Raw genomic sequence first — 25,351 nt, 5'->3', positions numbered from 1 at the left:
ACTGCACCACCAGGGAAGCCCTGTTTTTGTTTTTTTTTTAACATCTTTATTGGAGTGTAATTGCTTTACAATGGCATGTTAGTTTCTGCTCTACAACAAAGTGAATCAGCTATACATATGTTCCCATATCTCTTCCCTCTTGCATCTCCCTCCTTCCCACCCTCCCTATCCCACCCCTCTAGGTGGTCACAAACCACCTAGCTGATCTCCCTGTGCTATGCGGCTACTTCCCACTAGCTATCTATTTTACGTTTGGTAGTGTATATATGTCCATGCCACTCTCTCACTTTGTCACAGCTTACCCTTCCCCCTCCCCATATCCTCAAGTCCATGCTCTAGTAGGTCTGTGTCTTTATTCCTGTCTTACCCCTACGTTCTTCATGACCTTTTTTTTTTCTTAGATTCCATATATATGTGTTAGCATACAGTATTTGTTTTTCTCTTTCTGACTTACTTCACTCTGCATGACAGACTCTAGGTCCATCCATGTCACTACAAATAACTCAATTTCGTATTTGTGGCTGAGTAATATTCCATTGTACATATGTGCCACATCTTCTCTGTCCATTGGACACTTAGGTTGCTTCCATGTCCTGGCTATTGTACATAGAGCTTCAATGAAAATATTTGCAAATAAAGTAACTGACAAAGGATTAATCTCCAAAATTTACAAGCAGCTCATGCAGCTCAATAACAAAAAAACAAACAACCCAATCCAAAAATGGGCAGAAGACCTAAATAGACATTTCTCCAAAGAAGATATCCAGATTGCCAACAAACACATGAAAGAATGCTCAACATCATTAATCATTAGAGAAATGCAAATCAAAACTACCATGACATATCATCTCACACCGGTCAGAATGGCCATCATGAAAAAATCTAGAAACAATAAATGCTGGAGAGGGTGTGGAGAAAAGGGCACCATCTTGCACTGTTGGTGGGAATGTAAATTGATACAGCCACTATGGAGAGCAGTATGGAGGTTCCTTAAAAAACTACAAATAGAACTACCATATGACCCAGCAATCCCACTACTGGACATATACCCTGAGAAAACCATAATTCAAAAAGAGTCATGTACCAAAATGTTCATTGCAGCTCTATTTACAGTAACTTCCTTTGGTAGTATGAGTTGGTTTCTTTGAATTCCTAATGGTAAAGAATCTAGTGAATTACCTAACCTAAATGTTCCTGGTAAAGTTTATTATATTTTGTGTCTTTCTTTATAAAGCCCAGTTACTCATCATTATCGAATTAATATTCTCCTTTCTCTAATTACTTATTTCTTTAGAACTTTTAAGATAACTTAAGTTGTCGTTGTTACAACTAAAAAGTAAACATACACTGTACTAATACCTCAGTAACTGTGCATGTGAAGAGGCTGTTGTCTCTCAGATTAGCCCCTCTGTAGTCCTTTCAGGGGACAATTTTTAAATGTAATTATAAGTGTAAAAAATTAAATTAGCAAATAATGCTTGCAAATTGATCTAAAGCAATTAAAACTACTAACATGAAGGGTACTTTACATCTTAAAATTTTTTTTTATATTGTGGAAATTTTTAAACATACTCTAAAGTCGACAGAATAACGAACCCTCTCCTGTACCCATCCCCAGCTTGAGTTGTCAGCATTTGGCCAGTCTTGTTTGCTTATCCCAATTCCCACACACGCTCACATGCATACTTTTCTTTTATCCTCTGAAATATTTTAAAGTAAATTTCAGACATCATATAATTTCACTATAAATTTTTCAGCATGTATCTCTAACAGGTTAAGTTTAAAAAAAAAACAGTAAGTGCTTTACCATCATCACTCTAAACAAAAATGATAGTAATTCCTTCCTATCATCCTGTACCCAGTCCATGTTCAGATTTCCCCAGATGTCTCAAAAGTGTTATTTTACCATTGAATTTGTACAAATCAGGCTCCAAATGAGCTCAATTTGGTCTCCATTTGGTTTGTATGTTTCTTAAGGTTCTTTTAATCTGTAATTGTTCCGTTTCCCCACCACCTTTTCTGTCATGCCATTTAACTGGCGTGAGACAGGTCATTAGTCCTGTAGAAGTGCCCATATTCTGGGTTTGCATTCTCACGATGCTTCCTAATGTCTGTGATAGGAAATGTGGAGCACCCCCTGTAGATATTCTTTCCAGAAGAATTGTACCTAAATCTGATCAGACATCTAGAGCTAAATATTGCAAGAGTACTTGTTATCTTTTAAACGTGCCTGGAGTTGCCACTTAGAATCTTAGTGGATGTTGAACAGGGCCTTGTGTCAGGTTCACATTAGGTAGCTAATGCTGAGCATTGACAGTTACGTGCAATGAGGAGAAGTGAAGTGGCTTCAGAAAACTCCACTGTCATCTTCCTGTGGGGAGAAGGAGGGCAGGGCTGTCAGCAAATGCTGCCCTCAGACAGGGACCAGAGCAGCTTTCACTGCTGTGACCTGAAAGAATGCCTCAGGACAGCTTTGCCTTGGGTCATCAAAATTCTGTTATATTAAATCTTGCTCATGGAACAATGAGACTTTTCTGTTAAGAGATATTAGAAACGATAGGTAAGTTTTCACTGTGCTGATTATAACATGGGTTGTCATGTCAGGGTGTGTGTGTGAAACAGAGAAAGAAAAGCTGACTGTGGGGAAGCATGCAGTTACCTAGTTGCTCTCAGGTAGTTACCACCACTGCCCGGCGCCAGGGAGCAGGTGTTTCTGCCTGACCGTGCCCTCCGCCACATCTGAGGCTGCTGCCTCTACCGCCCTGGTGGTGTGGAGGATTGGATTGGGTCGTGCCTTTGCAGCGGGCAGTGTAGTATCCCAGTGTAACACTGGGTGTGCCAAATATGATGGACGTGGCTGATAAACCTTAAAACTGCTGTCATCGTCATCATCATCATCATCATAGAAGAAGAAGAAAGGAAGGAAGCAGGACCTTTTCAGCCTCACATGCTTCTGGGAGGACTGAGTAATAAGTAAACGTTGGGAGGGAAGAGGAGAGGAAAGTGAAAGGATGGAAACACCAGGTGCACAGGGGGATTGGGAGGTGCTGTGTTGACTCAGAACTTTGAACTTGTGTCTTATTCTGAGACATTGAAGGGAGAAGTGCCAGGGAGAACTACTCCTGAGTGAACAGAACTTATAAAATTTTAGGTTCTTTGCTTGTATATCTCTTGAAGTCTGAATTTACATTTATACAGATACTCATCTTAGGGGAAGAAAGGAAGAAGAAACAGGAAAAAATCCACTTTCTGTGTTCAAGGGTCTTGTTTTCCTTTTTCTCCTCCTTCCTCCCTCACAAGGGCCTGTGTGTGCTGACGCTCTCAGGAGACTTGAACTGACATCCTCGAGTAATTTTTTTCTTGGACAGTAGGTGGGACCATGTTGGGAAGGTTGGGTTATAGAAATCTATCTTGCTTTTTCACACCACGTTTCTCTCTATGTTAGGATTTTCTTGTTGGAGTGCAATGTGAGAGAAGTACGTGTCGCTGTGGCCACCATCCTGGAGAAAACCCTAGACAGTGCCTTGCTTTATCAGGATAAGGTCAGTCTTGTTTTCTAAATGTTATTTACACATTCTGTTTTTACCAAATGTTTTAAAGTGCACATAATAAGAGAGAAAGCCTAGGATTAGAGTCTGGTAATTATCCACATAAAATACACGTTCTGTGCACTGACTTCCTGATAAATGCCAGGCTAGAAGGCATTCTGTCCTCCTCTCCTCAGATCCCAGATGTCAGGGTAGGCTAGGAATTCAGATCTGCTTTGGTCTGTGTCAGGATTTTCTGTCTAGAGCACTTCCTTCTCAGAGTCTTCTCTTGAGAGTTTGTGTTCGATCTCTCTGCATTAAGACCAACCTGAGTCTAGAGTCTCTAGTCTAGACCGACAGTCATTTTGAGCCACCCCTGGCTTTGTCTCTTCCCTCCTAAGTTATTTTCATGATCCGAACCTTCATCTGGCAGCCAGACCAAATAGTGCCGTCCATCCAGGGGCATTGGCCACAACAGTTCCTTCTTTGATCTCCGTTATTCCCTAATCCTTGTTCCTTTTCCTCTGAATTTCTTCTTCTTCTTAACCATGTTTTCTGTAACGTATTTTCTTCTGGTTCACAATGCCACACATGCTAAAACAAACCATGGTATTTATTACCATCCTCAGTCCCCCCAAATTTTAAGTCTTAGGGACATAAATGACATGAGTCTGATTATTCAGTCTGTTATGAAGTCCTAGCAAATACAGCAGTTACTTCCCAAGTTTGCTGTTTCAAACAGCTGACACTACATGGAAAACTTTGAAAAATGTTGTTTTGAGAACGAATTGGCTCCTTATAAACTCCTTATAAATTGGCTGGAGGCAGTGTCTCAACGAACTGAAGGCAAATTCTAGGAATTGCTGCTTCAGATTCAGATGTTGGCTTTACTGTTCAATCCTTTAAAGAGGCCCTTGATCCACACCCAGTGCCTGGCACCCAGGCACTTAGTTCCTTCAGCAGTCCTGAGCCGGGGTGCACCGTTAGACCAGACATGCTCAGGAGCTCCGCTCAATCCAGGATGGAGAAGGAGGTCAAATACACTCTTCAGGGAGGACCTAGAGGAAGACTGTCTCTCTCAGTTCCAGGGATCCTAAGGAAGTGGAGGTTTACTCTAAGGCATTGGCTTTCGATCAGCTTAAACAGCAGAACCATTTTTGGCAAAACCTTACCTGGTTGCAGAATATTTAAAAATAAGTCATTGGGAGCAGCCTAGGACAGTTTGGATACCGTTGCCCTGAAGTACCCCTGTGGAAGTTTTCTGATATTTAACATAAGGACCTTCTTACTCTCCTCCTTCCTCCCATGTACAAACCCGGACAAAGGATAAAGGCAGACTTAGTGTAGTCTCCCTACAGATGGGGTCAGGCCATAGAGCATCATCCCACCAACCTCTAAAGGCAGGGCTGCAGTGGGGAGAAAGAGAAGGGAGTGGTGGAGGACATAAACCATTTGCCTCAGTAAATTCTACTTGATATCCAGCTGATGTATTTTATGTCTAATTTTACCCCATAATGGAAATGGTACCTCTTGCTACCCACTTTATATTGTAAAGTACTTTGAAATGAAGTGCTACATAAATGGTAGATTTTACTGTATATAACGAGTGTGACAGGATGGATGGGAATATTTCGCAAGTCTGTGAGAACCATCTCTAGAGGAAATGAACTGATAAAGAGTAGTAAGGCTGGTCTTAATTCTCAGATCACACATGAATTTCTAGGGACTTGTCCAAAAACAGTTGGGGTGGGAGGGAAAGAAGAAGCAATGTGATGACCAAAATGGTTTCTAAACAAATAAAATGTTTTTCAAAGCTTTCCATGAGGCGTCAGCGGGCTTTCAAGTAAGTTCACAGTTGAGTCGATATTACCGTTGTCATTCTGTCAGGCTGTTGCTCTCCATTTGCTCCATTGGCTTGATTTCTAGCCCCTATGCCTGTGTCTGTGTTTTTTATTCTTTGCATCTGTGATTATGTGAAGAAGTAGCATAGTGGAGGGAGGGATTCAGAAATATGTTACCTCTAAACCCCCAGCCTTTTAAGAGACAGAAAGAAATGGGCTCTGCAGAAAATGTGACGATTAGGCAGTAGAACCGTGCCCTTGAGTTTGAAAGCTAGGAAACAAAACTAGGCTTTTCTTTTAATTATTTCTACAGTTCCACCAGTCTTCCCTGGAAGATCAAATTGATAATTCTGTTTTTGCTCTCCAAAGCATAAATCCATCTGAATCTGAGACTGGATTGTATCAATGAGACTTTCCTTTTGTTCTTATGGTGATTTACTTCAGATTAATCCTGTTACAAATGTCTGTCTTATACTCTTTTTCTTTATGTAATTTCATCTTTCCTCTAATCAGTTAAAGAGCCTTCATCAGTTACTGGAGGTACTACTTGCTCTGTTGGATAAAGATGTTCCTGAAAATTGTAAAAACTGTGCTCAGTACTTTTTCCTGTTCAACACTTTTGTACAAAAGGTAAATGATTTTTTTCCTAATATAGCAGATTGATAGTCTAAAGGAATTTTATATGTGCAAAAAATTCAGACTGGTCAATATAGGATTTATATGATATGGTTTTATGAGTGTTTCTTCTTAAAAATCTTAATTCGTGCAATTATATTACTTGCAAGAATTCCAGTGTACGTAGGGATCGTTACTTACTGTTGGAGTAGAAGTCTGCATTGAAACTGGGGGCCATTGTGCAGCACTGCAGGGCTGTTAGATTTTTAACAAGTACTTTCTCTAAGTAAATTATACCATTTAAAAACTTACTGACCCCTGAAAACTTCTCATTTAACTGTATTTTTGGAATAGATCTCTGTCTGGATAGGAATATAATTTGTCATTCTCAATATCTCGTGACAGCAAGGAATTAGGGCCGGAGATCTTCTTCTGAAGCATTCAGCTCTGCGACACATGATCAGCTTTCTCCTGGGGGCCAACCGGCAGAACAGTCAGGTAATGCCTACTTTGATATATCCCAGCGAAGTGGCCACAGTTTTGGAAGCCGCAGTGTTTCTCTTTGTAGGGAATAAATATTAATTTCATCAGAGTCCAGGTATAAGTACTGCATAGCCTTTAAAATTCTTTGGAGTTCAGTTATTTTTACAGCCTCCTCATAGAATTTATTCTAAATGCTGTAACCAATGGGAATGACTAACTAGGATATCACTCAAAATGCAAAGTGCTGAGTGACCTAGGAGGAAAGATGGGTTCTGCCTGGGGGATTCGAAAGCATTCAAGAAATAGTGGCATTGGGTCCTCCACTTGCTCTCTGGGGCTGTGAGCAGGCTGTGTTGGCGGACGTGCTTACACGGGATGCTGGTCACAGGCCAGGATTCAGATGTGAAGTTGAACCATTACACGCTGAACGATGTTGCTGCAGATGTAATACTCATATTCAGAAAATGAAAGGGAAGTGGTTTTGTGATAGTAGGGTCAGATATATCAAAAAATGAGTCTCCTGTTTGGAGTTCCTATATTGGTGTGTTTCTCCAATCATTGTATTTCTTCTGTTTGATAGATTTAAAATACACAAAATGTGAACATGCTGTAATGATAAATACTGTTTATGGAACTGGTTACTTTTCATGCTGTACCTCTGAAACTCACAATTCAGTAAAACAGGCAGTTTCCTCCCCATTCTCAGGCAAGAATTACAGCTCAGAAGAGTTGTGACTTGTGACAACCTTGACAAGGCCACAGGGCTAAAGCTCTGGTTTCCCCTGTGTGTGATGCATTGCCTAGGGAAGCTTTCCTTTCTTTATTCAGGGAGACAGACTTGCTACTTAGGCCTCCTCTCAGCTTCCTCTCACACCACCTTGCCGCTGTGACTCTAGTGTTAAAGAAACAAATGCTGACATGCTCTGTGTGTTGGTGTTGTGTTGAGATTTACAGTATCTGTTTTTCACTTCGAGCTTTTCCTTATCAGGGACTGCACTGACACTGGCGATTGATTTAAATTCATTGTAATTTAAATAAGATTTAATTAATGGTGTTACGTTGTATGATTAATATTGTTTTGCATTTATGGAGCACACGAGTTTGAAAACATTCTACCTTTCATGTTTCATTTGGTCCTCACAACCACGAAGTGGGCGGAACAGGTAGGTTATCTCTGTCTTTACACAAAGAAGTCAGGTAGAGAACTCGCCCACATCCGTGTGGTGCAGCAAGTGGCAGAGGAGAGCCAGGCCTGCAGACCTCCAGCCTCACAGGCTTTCCCCACTATACTGGGTGTAGGAAAATTACCTGGCACAGGGTGAGCTCTCAGTACCTGAATTGAATACATAAGTGGATTTGTTTTAGAATACGAGTTAATATACATCTACATTAAGCCACTCTTAAGCTGGCTTAAAACCCATGACTTTTTTGGACTTTGACCTGTCCTACTGTCACACATTGAGAAAGAATGTGGCTCAAAGTATCAGGAACCCGCACACACCCTTCTAACCAGAGCACTAACATCCACTTTATTTTCTCTGACAACAGATACGTCGATGGAGTTCGGCACAAGCACGAGAATTTGGGAACCTTCACAACACAGTGGCATTGCTTATCTTGCACTCAGATGTCTCTTCCCAAAGAAACGTTGGTAAGCTTTAACCTGTCTTTAATACATCAGGAAAACAGAGAGATGGTGAGTTTGTCAGTAACACGTGTAACATGTGGAGAGTAACAACGTTGGCAGTTAAATGGGTGTTACTTGATTCTCATTTGGCTAATTGAGGAACACTTAAAGTTTTTTGTTTCAGTCCACGTTAAACTTCACCTTATTTTACTAGTTTGTCACGAGAGCAAGCCAGTCATTTCTTTGGGGTGGGACATAGAAGTATTTACCAACACACTAGGGTTAAAGGTACGTTTCTGCACTGCTTCTAGGCCTTGTCATGACAGCAACGGTAACAGTGATAATACAGGAAAGCAGCTGAGAAGTAGTCAGTGTTTACTGTGTGCTGTGCCTTTCCATGGGGCTCGCAGTTTGTTGTGTTGAATCCTCTCAGCAAACCTGTGAGGGCAGTTCCCCTCCTGTGTGTGCAGAAGCTGAGATAGGGAGAGGTCTAGTAGCCCCTGAAAGTCTCACCGCTAGTCAGGGGCGTGGCAGCCAGTGTGGAATGCAAGCCTCTGACCTCGGAGCCTGTGGTAGGGTTTTCATGTCATCTGACCAGGAAACTAGATAAAAAGCACAGGGCATCCCTCTGATCTGGAAATGCCGTTGGCTGTCTGAAGGGACGTGGGAGAGCATTCAGACGGTCGTGAGCTAGAGTATGCTTCCTAAACTCTGACTCGCCCATCTACAGAGGCAAAGCTACTGCGTTCATGAGTGAGAAAGGTTTGCAAAAGAAAATGAGAGTGAGAGTCCTTGCTTTTCTAGCATGTGGGGTAACCCCTTCCACGTGAGTTGATTCTGCACAGCACAGGTGGTGTTGGCCATTGAGCAACAGAAGTGCCTTGTCCAGGGTCTCTTCAGAGGCACTTTGGGCTTTTTTTTTTTTCCATGCACTTTGTATATTTTAACTTCTTTGGAAGATTGTCTTGGGTGGAATCACCAGGAGTCTAGAGGTCTTACACCTACATCCTGGGCATACATTGAAAGAGAGGGGTAAGTGTTTTCTCCCATCTCATGTCTGTGAGGGAACAGTTGTAGGTGCTCAGCGGTTGCATGTCTGAATCTTGAGGGGATCGCTTTGCCTTGTAGAGTCGATCTCATGTGATAATATCCAGTAAAGTGGGTTTTTCTTTGGTCCCCTAAAGCTCCGGGTGCATTTAAACAACGGCCGCCTATTAGCATTGCCCCCTCGAGTCCCCTGCTGCCCCTCCACGAGGAAGTCGAAGCCCTGTTGTTCTTGTCCGAAGGGAAACCTTACCTGTTAGAGGTATGTACTTAATTCTGCTAAAGCCACTTTCTTTTTGTTTTAGCTGTTTTCTTCTTTTTGAGGAAAAATGCCTTTTGTTATAAGTTGTATTTTGTATGTTGCTCTGATGAAGGGGAGTATTGTTAAGAGAAGGGATTATTTCAAATAATTTTATTTCCTGTATGTGTGTCAGGAAGAAATAAGGACTAAATATTCTTAGTCCTGTCTGCAGCTAAGAACTGGGCCTCAAGATCCAGCCCAGCTAATTACCCCTCCAGGTCCCAGCAGCTAGGTACATGGCACCTCCCCAGTCACAGCCGTTCAGTTTATTATTGGAGAGTTTATTCCCAGTCTCTTGTATGTGTCCCTGGTCCTGGAACACTACAGCTCTGAAGCACATGGGTTTTTCAACCTCAGGAGTATGGAAGTGGGCTGCTCACAACCCCCATTGTGGCCCATCCACAATGAGTCCCTTTCCCTTCCACCCAGAGCTACCCCCTCTTGAGAACGTAATCTTCCAGTCCTTCTTCCATTACTTGATTTACATATATATGACTGTGAACATAATCATACTGGTTTTTAGTTACATCAACAGTGCTGTGCTATATATCTCCTTTTTTTTTTTTAAGCTTAATATTGTGTATTTTTTGGATCTATCGGTGGTTATTTTAATGGGGGAGGAGGAGATTTACCTTTAAAAATCTGATGAAGGTGACTCCCGAGAGAAAGGTGCACATTTGCACAACTTGTGTTAACTCTCAGACAGACTCAGACTGTTTTGAGGCAATGTTGGTGATCGTAAATCTGAGCAGATTTCAGTGAAAGTCAGAAGCAGCGTATCAACAGTAACCTGTGACAGCAGAAAGGCTCACTCCTCTTCTGCCCTCTCGCTAGGTGATGTTTGCTCTGCGAGAGCTGACAGGCTCACTGCTGGCGCTCATTGAGATGGTGGTGTACTGCTGTTTCTGTAACGAGCATTTCTCCTTCACCATGCTGCATTTCATTAAGGTAGGACCTCAGGAAACCCGGTGATAGCCTGAGAGCCTGTGGGTGAGACACTAGGAAAGCATTCCTTTGGCTCCCAGGCACTATGTTTCTTTTAATAATCTTAATTGTTTTTCCTAATCATAAAAATAGTATATACTTCCTGGGTTTTTTTTTAAATGAAGAATAAAAAAGAACTCAAAATCTGACCATTTATAATATTCTCATACATTTCCCTTTTATTTTCTATGCATGTATTTTAACATAATTGGGATTTTATTGTCTTTATGATTTTGTGTCCTTTTTTTCACTTGACATTTATAAGTATTTTCCATATCATTAAAAGTTATCTGAGTATATTTCATTCTCTCATGTACCGTAATTTACTTAGCCATTCCCTTCCTAGTGATGCACATTTGCATTGGGTTCAATTCTTAACTATTAAGAATAATATTTTACAGGTAATGATAATGCTGTGGTGACCATTATTGTGTAAAATGGTTTTACAGGTTTAGATTATTTCCCCAGGCAGCATCTAAAATATCGAAAGTAGATTGATTTTTGTCACCTTCTGAAATAGTAATGTATGCAGTTCATTTATGAAGCTCTGATCAGTGTGTAGTAATTATTTATGTCGCACTTATTGGATGCCAAGCACTGTTCCAAGAATATTACCTGTTTAACTCACTTAATTCTCAAATCCGTAAGTCCTTTGAGGTAGATATGTTTTTATCACCATTCTGCAATTGAAGAAACTGAGGCACAGGGTCACACAACCAGTAAGTAGTAGAGTGGGAGTTTGAACATCAGCAGGGTGGTTCCAGGGCTGTGCTCTTAACCATATTGTTTACTACCTTGCTGGGGATTATGAGAAAAACCTTTAAGCCTACACCTAGCATTTTTATTTGTTTTTAATCTTTAATTTTTAATTACATGGATGACATATAACTGCATTCTCTTGGTGAAAAACTAAAACGTGCAAACAAGGCCAAAGTCCACCTTGACCACCACCAGCCAGGCTCATCCCCTCTCCACCCTGCCCCACGGATCAGTATTGTCACGTTATGTATGTCTTTCCAGGCCTCATTCACTTACTTAGTACCGTACCTGGCACCTTGCAAGTGCGGTGTTGTAATGCAGTATCCTTTCCTACTACACATATGTATAAGGTTACTAAAATGCACAGGAGTGTGAGTTTTCTGAACCTTGCTTTCTTCACTTAGTGTATCTTGGTAGATTTTTCCACTTCCTACGCTGAATTTTGTTATATATTTCACTCATAGCATGCTGATCTCAGAACGCTCTCATCTGCATTCTCATAGCTACGCCAGCATGTTCAACAAAATAGGATGTGTATAAATGAAATACAAGTATACACTTAGGCTTGTTTAGTGACTGAAAATTATCTCCCTTCCTTTCTGCTTTTTTTCCTGTCTCCTTCCTAATTTCATAGTAAAAGATCAAGGAGGGTTACAGGTGGGAGGACCATAGAGGTTGTTTGTTTCAGTCCCCAGATTTAGCATTTGGGGAACTGAGCTGCAGAGAAGGGAACGACTTGCCCAATATCAGCCAGGAGGTGGTGGAACCAGGGCTGGAATCCAGCACTGTTGGTTGCCACTCCAGTGTGCTTTCCACTGAAGACTTACTGGAATCTTTATGCTTTTAAAAAATATTTCAGAACCAACTAGAAACAGCTCCACCCCATGAGTTAAAGAATACGTTCCAACTGCTTCATGAGATGTTGGTAAGTCATAAATGTTCTAATTCACTTGCATTTAGGTATTTACTAGTCAGCATGTGTTCATGAATAAACACTGTGTGTCCTTGTGTTGCCTTTGCTTTCCTTTGGTCTGTACTCACTGCGTCCTCTTCATGTCAGCCATTTTTCATGCATTACTGACTTAGAAGTGAGCGATAATAAACTGCCTCATAGGCACTTGCAGTTTAGTGAGGGAGCCAGACAAGTACACAGGCGATCACAGTACAGAGAGCAAAGGCCTCACCATGGACAGGAAACTGTGATCAGCTCAGATGTGATCTTGTGTGACCCTGTGACCGGCAGAGGTGAACGGCTGGCTCTACAGTTCACTCGAATCTGAGACACCACTGACTGTGTACCACTGAAGATATCTTCATGAGCCAAAAAACTGAAACGTAATCCACCGTAGGGTACATCCCAATTTCAGAAATATGAAAAGCAGGGGCTAAAATTCAGTTGTAATCAGTGAAATATAGTTTTATTAGAAGCTGAACTTAGAGAGGTGGAGTGAGCTGCCCAAGGCCATTGTTCAGGAAGTGACAGAGCCAGGATCTGAGCCAAGCGACTGGCCCTGGATCCCATGCTCTCCACCAAACCCCTGGTTTGCTCAGTGAATTGTAGAGGTAGAGCTAGAAGGAGTGGGAACTCGTATGGCTTGGGGAAGAAGCCCAAACCAGACCAGGAAAGGCTTCAGGTACCAGTGCGTGTAGACTTTTCCCTGTAGGTCAGTGGTGGCACTCTGGTGGCCAAGTTCCACCTACATGTCTATTTAAGTTGGCGCAAATTGTCTTGTTTTTTACTTTCTGGATCCCAGCCTGTCTTGAGGAATCAGGTAGTCTGGCCACACTGGCTCCGTTTCCTCCATGCCCCATCACCTAGAACAGCAGCGGCACACCCCCTCGATGAGGCTCGTGGTCTCCCGTTCCCCAGTGTCCTCACCACTCCTCTTGTCTGCCGCGTGGCTCGTGTCTTATCATCTTGGGCTCTGTAGACATTTAAGTTAGCAACTTCTGCCGTCGGTGATGGGAGGGTTTGAAGCAGGAAAGCAATGTGACCTGATTTATTTCTTAGAAAGATTCCTCCGGCAGTTGTCTTGAAGGATGAACTAAAGAAGGAAGCAAGGTTGGAATTGGAAGACCACATAGGAGTCTGTGGCAGTAATCTGAATGTGAAATAACAAGGCTTGTACTAAGGAGAGACAGGAGTAGAGGGAGCAAAGGCCAGAACAGTAGGTGTTTAGAAAGAGAATCAGTAGAATTTGGTGACTGACCGTGAGCCATTGAGAGACTAGCCCAGGGGCTTTTTAAAGAGGGGCGGGGGGGGGGGCCTGGATTCCCTTTAGGTCCCTTAGGCCTTGGCACAGGGTAGGCATTTAATAAACACTTTTGAATATGGCAGTACCTCATGGGTGCCATTTCTAAGAAGTCTGTCTTTCTGGTCCTTACCGCCTTCTGGTCCTAGTGCTTTTGGAAGATTGTTGCTCCTTGGGGTGGGACTGCGTATTGTTCATCTGCTCAACAGCAGACCCGTTTAGTTTACTGCACCATGCACGGTTCAGTGCCCGGGCATTAGAAGTACAGTGAGAGTAAGATGTAGATCCAGCCCGTTTGGCGTGGCGTAAACCTCCACATCAACTTGCAGAGCATGTGTTACATCAAAACTTCGACACATTTTTTGTAAACCATAAACCTCTTATCCTTGGGATCATGAAATATGCGTCCATATAGCTCACAGAGAACTCTAGATGTTATTGGTAAGAACATGTATTAGAAAATAAGTGTATCTTCAAATACTACTTACGTAATAGTTTTTCATGTTTCGTTTAAAATTTAATATATTGTTGAGAAATACAGCAGTGACTTGATATTTGTTTGTATTTGGTTTTGTTATGTTAGAAACTATATAATCTCTTGAATTATTTTGTTTTAAAGGCACCAGTGGCTGTAACACAAGTTCCTTCCTTCATTTACCAGCCTTTGTTTCCTGCTTCTCCCAGGTCATTGAGGATCCCATACAAGTGGAGCGAGTCAAATTTGTGTTTGAGACAGAAAATGGATTACTAGGCAAGTATGGCTGCCTTATGAAGAAGTGTCTGCAGTAAACGTGCAGAGAGCTCATCGTTCCAGCCAGTCTCTCCTCCCTGGGGTCTGCCCCCCACGCTCTGCCTGGCGTGGATCAGTGAGGAAGCCACGAGAAGTCTGGTCAGGGCTGTTAGGCTCCCTCATTCTAGTCAGGAGAATTAGAGCCAGAGGATCTTATCGCCCTGGACACTCTCCTACTTTTAGTAAGACACAGTTTGAGGTCCTTTTACTGGGTCAGGTAAGATTTGGGGGTGCTGTGACTTTCTTCAACAAGCTAAAGTTTGTCCACTTAAGCAAGAAATCATTCATCCCACTCCGTAGCCATTGAGGAGGAAAAAACTAAAACCTTAGACGCAGGATATTGTCAAGCTCATGAAATGTAATTCTTTTTTTTTTTTACTTGTGGTATGAATGCACCCAAATTTCTATTGTCTATTCATAAAAGTTTTTTGACAGAGTTTTCTTTTCCAGAAGGCTAAAGTGGCTTTAATGAGCTATTTCTTAGGAAAAGATTAGTTAAAAATAGTCTTATCCAACACCCACCATCCACCTGTGTTTCCAGTTAACTTGAGTCATTTTAGATTTTGCTATGTATTAGAGAAGTTTTAGGATCTCTCTTTATTGCAGAAAGGAAATTTATGCTAAAAAGGTTCTGTAGCTACAGCATTCTAGGCCACCCCCTTTGGAATGGTGTACTCTGCTCAGGGCAGTCCCCGGGCTCTCTGGAACTTACAGAGGACACACTGCTCAAGAGCAGGGACCAGGCATTACAGTCATCCCTGGGTACCCGCAGGGCATTGGTTCCAGGACCCACCTTGGATACCAAACCCCACAGACGCTCAAGTTCCAGAGTCCACCCTTCGTATCCACAGTTCTGCATCTGAGTGTTCAACCAACCACAAATTGTGTAGTACTATATGTATTTCTTAAAAAAAATCATATATAAGTGGACCTGCACAGTTCAAACCCATGTTGTTTAAGGATCAGCTGTAATTTATCTCTAAATGCTAAAAGAGAAGAGCAGAAAATACTTGTTGAACTGAACAATTACCATACATATCCATTTATCACAGTTAAAGTATTCTAACCACTCTCTGTCAGGAGTGTGGTGGATGGAGAACTTTGAAGGTCTCTAGGTGAATTGTCAGCCATTATAAATTTTAGTTCCTTTCAGTTCTTGTAAAAGTCAAACTTTCACCACCCTGTGTGTTTCTTGAATACTACTTAGTGTTTCTACCCATTAGAATTTAGGGACTCCTGTTGAGTCAGCACCACCATGTTTTTGTTAAGTTTCTTATCTGCTTATCAAAATAGTTGGTTGTAAATTTTCAGAACAAGAGAGCTGTCATCACTTGGACCCACTTTCAGTTTAGTGCTTTATTGTTAAAATTTCCTCTTCTGTTCCTTCAGCTCTGATGCACCACAGTAATCACGTGGACAGCAGTCGCTGCTACCAGTGTGTCAAATTTCTTGTAACTCTTGCTCAGAAGTAAGTATTGACTCAAAATGCAATGAGGAAATGGTGTTTTAGTTACAAGTCAAATATGACCAGAGGAAAAAAATCTGCCTTGTTTTAGTGCCTAGAAAATCTGACCCAGTCAGGGCATGCTTGCTTGGATGGTACAGACAACTATTCAAATGATCTCCAAGAGATGTGGAGGGGGAGTGTTAAAGGTAACAGATCGTATGTAATCCAAAGAAAAAAAAAAATGCTAAACCACCAGGCTTTATGCAGGAAGGGCAGGAGTCCAAGGCAGATTTAGGGGCCTCGACAACAAAAAGTTGATGAACCTTCACTCAGGAGACCTTTAATTAACTACCAACTGTGTCAGCTTCTAGGTCCCCACTTTCAAAATTGTCTCTCAAGAGACAAAGTCATATAACAGCTAATTACACTTACGAACCCAGGCACTATGCTAAATACTTCGCCTGTATTCTCATTTAACCTTTTCAACAACTTTATGAGGTTAAGTACTGGTATTAGTCCCATGTCAAAGGTGGTTTAAGTGACATGCCTGCCGTCAGAGCTAGGACTTGATCACAGGCTGACTGACTTCAAGGCAGAGGTTCTTTTTTCTTTTTATTTAATTGTGCTAAAATATACATAACATAAAATTCACCATTTTAGCCATTTTTAGGTGTACAGTTCAGTGGCATTAAATACACTCACATTGTTAGTGCAGCCATCACCACCATCAGTCTCCAGAACTTTTTTCATCTTCCAGAACTGAAACTGTACCCATTAAACAATAACTCTCCATTCCTCCTCCCTCCAGCCCCTGGCAACCGTCGTTCTACTTTTTATCTTCATGAATTTGACTATCGTAGGTACCTCACATAAATGGAATCATAGAGTATTTGTCCTTTTATGACTGGCTTATTTCACTTATCATGATGTCTTCAAGATGTATCCACATCGTAGCATGTATCAGAATTCCGTTTCTTTTTAAGGCTGAATAATACTCCATAGTATAGATATATGTATACTATATTTTGCTTATCTATTCATCTGTCAGTAGACCCTTGGAAAGCAAAGGTTCTCAATGTTAGAAGGAACCTTAGTGGTTTGCAACTTCAGCTTCCCGATTTAGTACGTTGGCCAACAAAAGATCAGAGTGACTGCATGCTAACCCAAGGTTATTTTTTTTTTAATTGAAGTATAGTTGATTTATAATATTGTGTTAGTTTCAGGTGTACAACAAAGTGATTCAGTTATATATTTTGTTTCAGATTATTTTCCATTATAGATTATTATAAGATATTGAATATAGTTCCCTGTGCTGTACAGTTAATCCTTGTTGCTTATCATCTGTTGTATATATAGTAGTTTGTATGTTAATCCCATACTCCTAATTTATCCTCCCCACCCATGCCTTTCCCCTGGTAACCATAAGTTTGTTTTCTATGTCTGTGAGTCTGTTTCTGTTTTATATATAGATTCATTTGTATTATTTTTTAGATTCCACATATAAATGATACCATATAATATTTGTCTTTGTCTAACTTCACGAAGTATAATATTCTCTAGGTCCATGTATGTTGTTGCAAATGGCAATATTTCATTCTTTTTATGGCTGAGTAATATTCCATTGTGTGTGTGTGTGTGTGTGTGTGTGTGTGTATATATATATATATATATATACACACACACATCACATCTTCTTAAACCAGTCATCAGTTGATGGGCACTTGGGTTGTTTCCATGTCTTGGCTGTTGTAAACAGTGCTGCAGTGAACATTGGGGTTCATGTATCTTTTCAAATTAGAGATTTTGTCTTTTCAGGATTTATGTACAGGAGTGTAACCCAAGGTTATTGAGCAGACTGCACTGCCATCACTGAGTCCTGCACCGAGCTCTTTTTATAGTTTAATTTATTTTGCTCCAGATTTTCGCTGATTCTTAGGCATGGGTATTGCCATCCTTGGACTTGTACCAGAATGAGAATGAGAAATCTGTTGGGATTAATCTGCTGCATTTGAGCATCCTCAACAGATTTAAATTGAGAGCCCCATTGAAATAATGCATGAACACGTGTTTTCCAGATGACATAACATTGTAGACACAGATGGAAATCATTCTGCCACAATTGTGCATTCATTAATTAGGCTTCATATTGGCAACATGTCATCATAAGCCCTTGCCTAAAAGTGGCATTTCCAAGTAGTGTTGGGGCCACATAGCATGTCTGATGCCAGCAGACACACAGTCCAGACATCAGTAGTGTCTTTATATGTGCTTCCATACCCTGCACATATCACATTTTATATACATTAGTGGCAATATCCCCATCGGTAGTGTCTTCAAATAAGGACAGCTTTCTAGATGAGCAAATAAAAATGGAAAGCAGGGGTGCTCCAAAATCACATTTTAAAATAGTTTTTCCCATAATATCATTCTTATTTAAATCACAAAAGTTAAAGACTAGTTTGATTTTATCACGAGGTCATTTATTGGACACCTTAAAACTACTAGAAGAGAACATAGGCAAAACATTCTCTGACATAAATTGTAGCAGTGTTTTCTTAGGTCAGTCTCCCAAGGCAATAGGAATAAAAGTAAAAATAAACAAATGGGACCTAATAAAATTTCTAAGCTTTTGCACAGCAAAAGAAACCATAAACAAAACGAAAAGACAACCTATGAACTGGGAAAAAATACTTGCAAATGATGCAACGGACAGTAGCTAAGTTTCCAAAATATACAAACAACTCAATAACAAAAAAAACAAACAACCCAATCAAAAACTGGGCAGAAGATCTAAATAAGCGTTTCTCCAAAGAAGACATACAAATGGCCAGTAGGCATATGAAAAGATGCTCAACATCACTAATTATCAGAGAAATGCAAATCAAAACTACAATGAGGTAATCACCTCACACTGGTCAGAATGGCCATCATTAAAAAGTCTACAAATAATAAATTCTGGAGAGGGTGTGGAGAAAAGGGAACCCTCCTGCACTGTTGGTGGGAATGTAAATTGGTACAGCCACTATGGAAAACAGTATGGAGGTTCCTCACAAAACTAAAAACAGGGCTTCCCTGGTGGCGCAGTGGTTGAGAGTCTGCCTGCCGATGCAGGGGACGCGGGTTCGTGCCCTGGTCCGGGAGGATCCCACATGCCGCGGAGTGGCTGGGCCCGTGGGCCATGGCCATTGAGCCTGCGCGTCCGGAGCCTGTGCTCTGCAACGGGAGAGGCCACAGCAGTGAGAGGCCCGCGTACCGCAGAGAAAAAAAAAAAAACACTAAAAACAGAGTTACCATAGGATCCAGCAATCTCACTCCTGGGCATACATCTGGAGAAAACCTCTAATTTGAAAAGATACATGCACCCCAGTGTTCATGGCAACACTGTTTACAATAGCCAAGACATAGAAGCAACCTAAATGTCCATCGACAGAGGAATGGATAAAGATGTGGTGTATATATATACCATGGAATACTACTCAGCCATAAAAAGGATTGAAATAATGCCATTTGCAGCAACATGGATGGACTTAGAGATTATCATACTAAGTAAGTAAGTCAGACAGAGAAAGACAAATATCATATCACTTATATATGGAATCTAAAATATGATACAAATGAACTTATTTACAGAAAAAACAGACTCAGACATAGAAAACAAACTTATGGTTACCAAAGGAGAAAGGAGGTGGGGGAGGGATAAATTAGGAGTTTGGGATTAGCAGATACACACTACTATATACAAAATAGGTAAACAACAAGGTCCTACTGTATAGCACAGGGAACTATATACAACATCTTGTAATAACGTACAATGGAAAAGAATCTGAAAAGGTATATTTATAACTAAATCACTTTGCTGTACACCGGAAACTAACACAACATTGTAAATCAACTATGCTTTAATTTAAATAAATAAATAGGTTATTTATTAAGTGTACAATTTGTTGTGGGTATTTTATTTTTCATTTTCCAACTTGGAATTTTAATAGAATGAGGTGGGTGAGTTAGAGGTAGATAAGAAACTTTTCACCACATATTTATCTTTTACTGCCTTTTGAAGTTTAAACATGTGAATGTATCCAAACCAAAAAAACGTACACATTTAATGTAAAGACAACTGAACTTTAAGTAGCACTTATGTTTCCAAATTTTAAAGTACTATATGTTAGGTATATTTGCAGAGAAAGCATTTGGCTAATAAAAATTTCCTCCAATCACCAGGTGTCCTGCTGCTAAAGAATACTTCAAGGAGAACTCCCATCACTGGAGTTGGGCTGTACAGTGGCTGCAGAAGAAGGTAATTGAGTTTTTAACTTTTCTGGCTGTAACATAGGAATCAATAGCAGCATATCTTATCAGGAAAAATCTCTAATTTGGAGACTGTCCTCAAAATATTTTCAGAGTTCAGACTTTTTTTTAGTACAGTTGATACCTATCTTTATGCATTTAATTTGTATCTTAATACATGTGTTTTAATTTTATGGGTAAAAAGGTAAGGATGATCATATGAGAGATAATATTGATATTTTAGTGAGCTCTTGAGAATGGAAGTGGAATCTTCTAAGAAAGAATCTCCTGATGTGACAGAAAGTCTGGGTCAATTTATATGCTATTTTAGATGCTTTTAATTTTTATTTTATTTATTTATTCGGCTGCACCAGGTCTTAGTTGCAGCACGTGGGATCTTCGTTGCCGCATGCGGGATCTTTAGTTGCAGCATGCGGGCTCTTAGATGCGGCATGCGGGATCTAGTTCCCTGACCAGGGATCAAACTTGGGCCCCCTGCATTGGGAGCATGAAGTCTTAACTGCTGGACCACCGGGGAAGTCCCTAGATGCTTTTTGTACTGTAATATCTAATGGTAGAAATCGTGGGCTCACGTGGGCTTATTTGTCATCTCTGATGACTCTTTTTTTATATTTATTTTATTTATTTATGGTTTTGGCTGTGTCGGGTCTTAGTTGCGGCACGTGGGGTCTTGGTTGCGGCATGCAGGCTTCTCTCTAGTTGTGGCGCGTGGGCTTTGTAGTTTGCGGCACGCAGCCTCTCTAGTTGCGGCACACGGGTTAGTTGCCCTGCGGCATGTGGAATCTTAGTTCCCCAACCAGGGATCAGACCTGCGTCCCCTGCAGTGGAAGGCGGATTCTTAACCAGTGGACCACCCGGTAAGTCCTCTGATGGCATTTTTGACTTTCTGTCTCAGATGTCAGAACATTACTGGACACCGCAGAGTAATGTCTCTAATGAAACATCAACTGGAAAAACTTTTCAGCGAACAATTTCAGCTCAGGTGAGAGTTGTCTTTTGGTTTTGTGTGGCTTGAAATCCCTTAGGTAGGATTTTTAGTATGTTTCTCAGAAACTGCAGCCTCAGAAAAGAGGCGTAGGTTAAAAATGAGTAAGGTTGGAAGAAACAATTGATTTTCTATGAAAAGACAGCAAGTTGGTGTACAGTTTGAGTTATTTGCCTGGAAGAAAAGCAATGAGGGTCGGTCAGTCTGTCCCCCACTGCCACAGAGGTTGATGTGAAAGCACCACCTCCAAAGGTCAAGTGAAGGGTAGTCTTCCTCAGTGATGCTGCTGCCACTGCACACCCCCTAACTTTTTCTTGTGTTTCAATCTCCGGCAGGACACATTAGCATATGCCACAGCTCTCCTGAATGAGAAGGAGCAGTCGGGAAGCAGTAACGGGTCGGAGGGCAGTCCTGCGAATGAGAACGGAGAGAGGCACTTACAGCAGGTACAGTAGGGCACGTCCTGTGTGAAAGGGCAGCGCCTGCTCTGAGGTTCTCCATAGAGAATCTCCATAATCAAGAGAGAAAGGAGACACCAGCTCCACCCTCTAGTGATCTCTGCTCAGGACTCAGGCACTGTGTGCTTAGAAAGCAGAACAGTGCTGCACCGTGAAATTAAGCCAGGCTTTGGCCTCAGTCTCTGCTGACTGTTCTGCTGAGCTTGGAGAGCGTCCTGATAAAGCCAGGCTGCAGATGTGGTCCTTCCAGATGGTACCTTGTTCTGCTGGGTTATGAAGAATCACCCCTTCCTCCTCCTGCTCTCACCAGGCTTCCTGGAAACACAGACCCTTGAAAAGAAGGGTCTCATGCCATTGAAATCTGTTAGGGGACTCAAAGCGTAATTTTAAGCTTATTTTTTAAGTATTTTTAATACTAATCGCTATAGTAGAAAAAGGAATGCAATATTTATTGAACACCTACTATGTGCAAAATACTGCAGCAGGTTTAAATGTAATGACGTGTATCGTGTCCTCCCTCTGGTCTGTAACCTTCTGTAAAGCTATTCCTGTAGCTCCATCACAGTGCATGGCACAGAGGCCTCATTAAATGAATCTTGCTGATGTTCTGTGTGCTGTTTTGTTTGTTTCTAAATCTTTCGGATCCTCGTAACAACCTTGTGAGGTCGCTGTTACCCTGATTTCACAGAAGGAAACTGAGACTCAGCATAGTGATTTGATTTAACCCAAGGCCACATTGTGACTGTAGGCAGGTCACTAGGTTGTTTCTGTGACTAAATAAGAACACAGAAATGAAAGTTTTGCATAATCAGGAATTATCAAATATAAGGTGTCACACTTGTTATGTTTTGTTGCCCTTTGATAAACATTAAGTAGTTAAATGAGGACATGTTTAAACTGCAGAACACAAGTCCATTGGCATAGAAAAACTTTTTTCTCTAACTTAACTCTATGTATTTAACTTCTTTTCCTTTCCCAAAGGGTTCTGAATCGCCCATGATGATCAGCGAGTTAAGAAGTGACCTGGACGATGTCGATCCCTAGGGGATGTGCCCAGCACATGATGAGAAGTCACGTCACGGTTACTAGATGCTCAGGACCTTTTTGAAATCAGAATCTCATCCTTGAACCCTTTGGAAGAGCCTGGAGGCTGGACCGGGAGAGCCTGCGCCGTGAAGGGAGGAGCATGTGTTTTAAGGAAAGCACTCTTCAGCCCCCGGGGAAGGCCTGGGAGCTGTTTGGCAGCGAAGAACTCCAGCCTGTGGATCCGCTGACCCCCGGGGGCACAGTCCGTATGTGGATTGACACTTTTGGGGAGATTCTGGGAAATAAAGCCGGTGGTAGACTGTTTTGTTACATGAACATAACAAGAGTGAGTGAGGATAAGCTGTTGCTTTCTCTATGATGCTACAAAAGAAATTCCTTTGGTTTTTATATTTAAAAGAAAAAAAAGCAAGCTGCCTTTAGATGAGTGCGGGCAAATTTTTAATCTTGCAGTAACATTGAATAGGCGTATCCAATTTAAAATGATGTAAAGATATGTGATAAAAGTTCCTTTTCACTGTACATTAGTAGTTAAAGAATTCAGTTTACACAGACCTTTGTATTTAATATGTCTCCCTATTTGTATAGAATTTCAGGCTGGTCTGGATGAGAGCTCTGCGCATAAACTTGGATCTTGATGAAATGTTACCAGAATCAAAAATTGGGAAATTAAGCTCTTTAAGGTATTTTTCTGATATAATTGAGATTGAAAGAGCAATAAAAAAAAAAAATGCTGTGTTCTCCAGAAGTACAGGGTGCATTCTTTGACACCAGTTACTGAAGAAGTTGCGAGTTGTTCCCAAAACAAATTTTAAAAAGAGCAAAATAAAAAGCACTTTAAGATATAATTTTATTGAGTTTGACTTCATAAAATCATCTTTTTAATGCTTGGAGACATATTGAATAAACTGTAGTCTTAAGTCATGTGACCTGCAATCATTTGCTTTTGCTGAAAAATAATTACTGAAACCCTTGGTACTGGTTGTATATGAAGTTTAAATATTTGAGTTGAAAGACACTGCTTTGTGAGTTTCTAGACCTTTTAATCCAGAGAAGGAATTTGAGACTTAGTTTCTCCTCAGCATAACTAATTGACACTAAAAAGATGGGGACAAGAAATAACTAGTAAGCAACTGAGCAGCCATCCACTTAGTTGTGTTTCCCACGTCTTGTACCAAGCACTCATTTCAGGTTAGATGCCAGCTCCCCCTTTTTCTGGAGGGGAGGGGGCATGCCAACATATTGCATATATTTTGTATGTTTTGGGTTTTGAGTCACTACACACATTTTCAACCCTGTTTGCCTTTGGTTGTGTGCCCTGCCTGGTCCTGTGCTCAGCACGCACAGGACTAGGGGAGCCTCAGGAAGAGCCGAGTGGCCCCAGTCATAGATCTGCAGAGTCAGAGAGGCTCAGTGGACCCGTGACAGGACAGACAGCTGCTCCCACTGCGCACTGCAGACCCTGTCATCTCACGGTCGAAGGTTGAAGTTACAGTGCAGCCAGGCTGCAGTTTGTGATTACGTGACAGGCTGGTGGTGGCTTCTGTCAAAAGACACTGAGGAGGTGGAGGGCCGACACCTAAGAGCAGAGCTGCGCCCCAGAGGAAGGGTCAGAGGCAGCCGGCAGATTTTATGTGGTTCTGCTGTTCTTGCAAACTCAAGTGTGATGTTTCAAAATGGATTTTGAGCACATGAATATCCGATGTCCTACTATCTCCCCAGCCGTCCCCTCCATCCCCATCCTCACAAAGCGACCCCACAGGGCGTGACGCTGAAATGCCAGCCGTGGTAAAGCGTGATGATATCACGCTGGCAGCTGCACTCTCAGGAGCCCAGATTCAGGAGTGAAATTGCTACTTCTATCCCCTCTTTCCTATGGAAACAATGCCTTCCACAGCCCCCAGCACCTGCTCCCTCACGGTCATGTTCTTCAGGACCAGCATCACCTGCCGCTGATGTTAGGTGCCCTGGTTGATTTGCTCACGTTGTTGCTGCGAGGAACATCACTTTCACGTTGCCAGTAACCTTGATTTCCAATGGCTGCAGTCTACGAACCTGCTGATGACTTTTTTTTAATGTCATACAACAAAGTGACAATTACGACAGGCTTATTTTGGAAGAAGGGTCATTTTTACTGCCAATTTTTTGGACGAAGATGTTTTTATAAATCTTTCAAAATGGTCTGCAAATCGAGTAGGAATTGCACAACTAAACTCAATGCTGTGTTTTCTCAAGAAGCTCCCTTCGTGAGGCCCTTCTTAGGATGGCCGAATCAGCCCCTTAGAGGCGTCCTGGGAGAGAACGCAAATGAGCCTTCCGAAGGGCACCTGGCCCGTGACTTCCCCTGGAGCCCACACATGGCCCTGACAGAACAAACGCGGGCCTAGAGCACGTGTCACCAGACTCACCCTGTCTTGCTCCACCCTCCCTGCTAACATCGAGGCGTGTGCCGTTACCTTTTGAGCTTGGAACGAGCAGACTGGAATTTTCCTCTGCTACCTCTTGTGTACAAAATCTTGTTTATAAAATTTCAAAAGGAAGTAGATAAACTAGGGAAGAAACTTAATTCTAAATTTGGTTCACTGAGTGGCAGTTCTTAGCTTCTGAGGGTATAAAATAAATTTTTCAAAAACAAAGTTGGGGGTTCACTGACATTTTTCTGTGAATATCAGAAAATGGCTATGGTCGGGGGAAGGGGTGCCAGGGCCAGTGACCTGGTGGGAAATGGTGCTGATTCTTTTTTTTTTTTTTTTGCGGTATGCGCGCCTCGCACAGGCTCAGCGGCCATGGCTCACGGGCCCAGCCACTCCGCGGCATGTGGGATCTTCCCGGACCGGGGCACGAACCCGTGTCCCCTGCATCGGCAGGCGGACTCTCAACCACTGC

General features: G+C 41.7%; 1 protein-coding gene across 6 annotated transcripts in view; it reads left to right on the top strand.

Annotated features, from left to right (window-relative positions):
• Window positions 1-25,101, top strand: part of USP24 (ubiquitin specific peptidase 24) — a 149,993-nt gene extending 124,892 nt beyond the window's left edge. For 5 of the 6 annotated variants that reach the window (XM_067726298.1, XM_067726300.1, XM_067726299.1 and 2 more), the window contains 13 exons: window positions 3,446-3,542; window positions 5,882-5,998; window positions 6,389-6,481; window positions 8,015-8,117; window positions 9,278-9,399; window positions 10,273-10,386; window positions 12,041-12,106; window positions 14,118-14,184; window positions 15,613-15,691; window positions 19,892-19,967; window positions 20,874-20,960; window positions 21,299-21,409; window positions 22,403-25,101. In XM_067726298.1, the coding sequence (XP_067582399.1) occupies window positions 3,446-3,542; window positions 5,882-5,998; window positions 6,389-6,481; window positions 8,015-8,117; window positions 9,278-9,399; window positions 10,273-10,386; window positions 12,041-12,106; window positions 14,118-14,184; window positions 15,613-15,691; window positions 19,892-19,967; window positions 20,874-20,960; window positions 21,299-21,409; window positions 22,403-22,465 (1,195 nt within the window). In that variant the 3' untranslated portion in view covers window positions 22,466-25,101. Of the gene's footprint in view, window positions 1-3,445; window positions 3,543-5,341; window positions 5,371-5,881; window positions 5,999-6,388; window positions 6,482-8,014; window positions 8,118-9,277; window positions 9,400-10,272; window positions 10,387-12,040; window positions 12,107-14,117; window positions 14,185-15,612; window positions 15,692-19,891; window positions 19,968-20,873; window positions 20,961-21,298; window positions 21,410-22,402 lie in introns of those variants that run through there. The other variant, XM_067726301.1, reaches the window with a different exon arrangement.
• Window positions 25,102-25,351: the final 250 nt, after the last annotated feature.

This window comes from Pseudorca crassidens, chromosome 2 (genome assembly GCF_039906515.1).
Source record: "Pseudorca crassidens isolate mPseCra1 chromosome 2, mPseCra1.hap1, whole genome shotgun sequence".
In the NCBI taxonomy this organism is placed as follows: Eukaryota; Metazoa; Chordata; class Mammalia; order Artiodactyla; family Delphinidae; genus Pseudorca; species Pseudorca crassidens.
The sequence above is the reverse complement of the archived record's forward strand: the minus strand, read 5'-3'. Positions and strand labels throughout refer to the sequence as shown.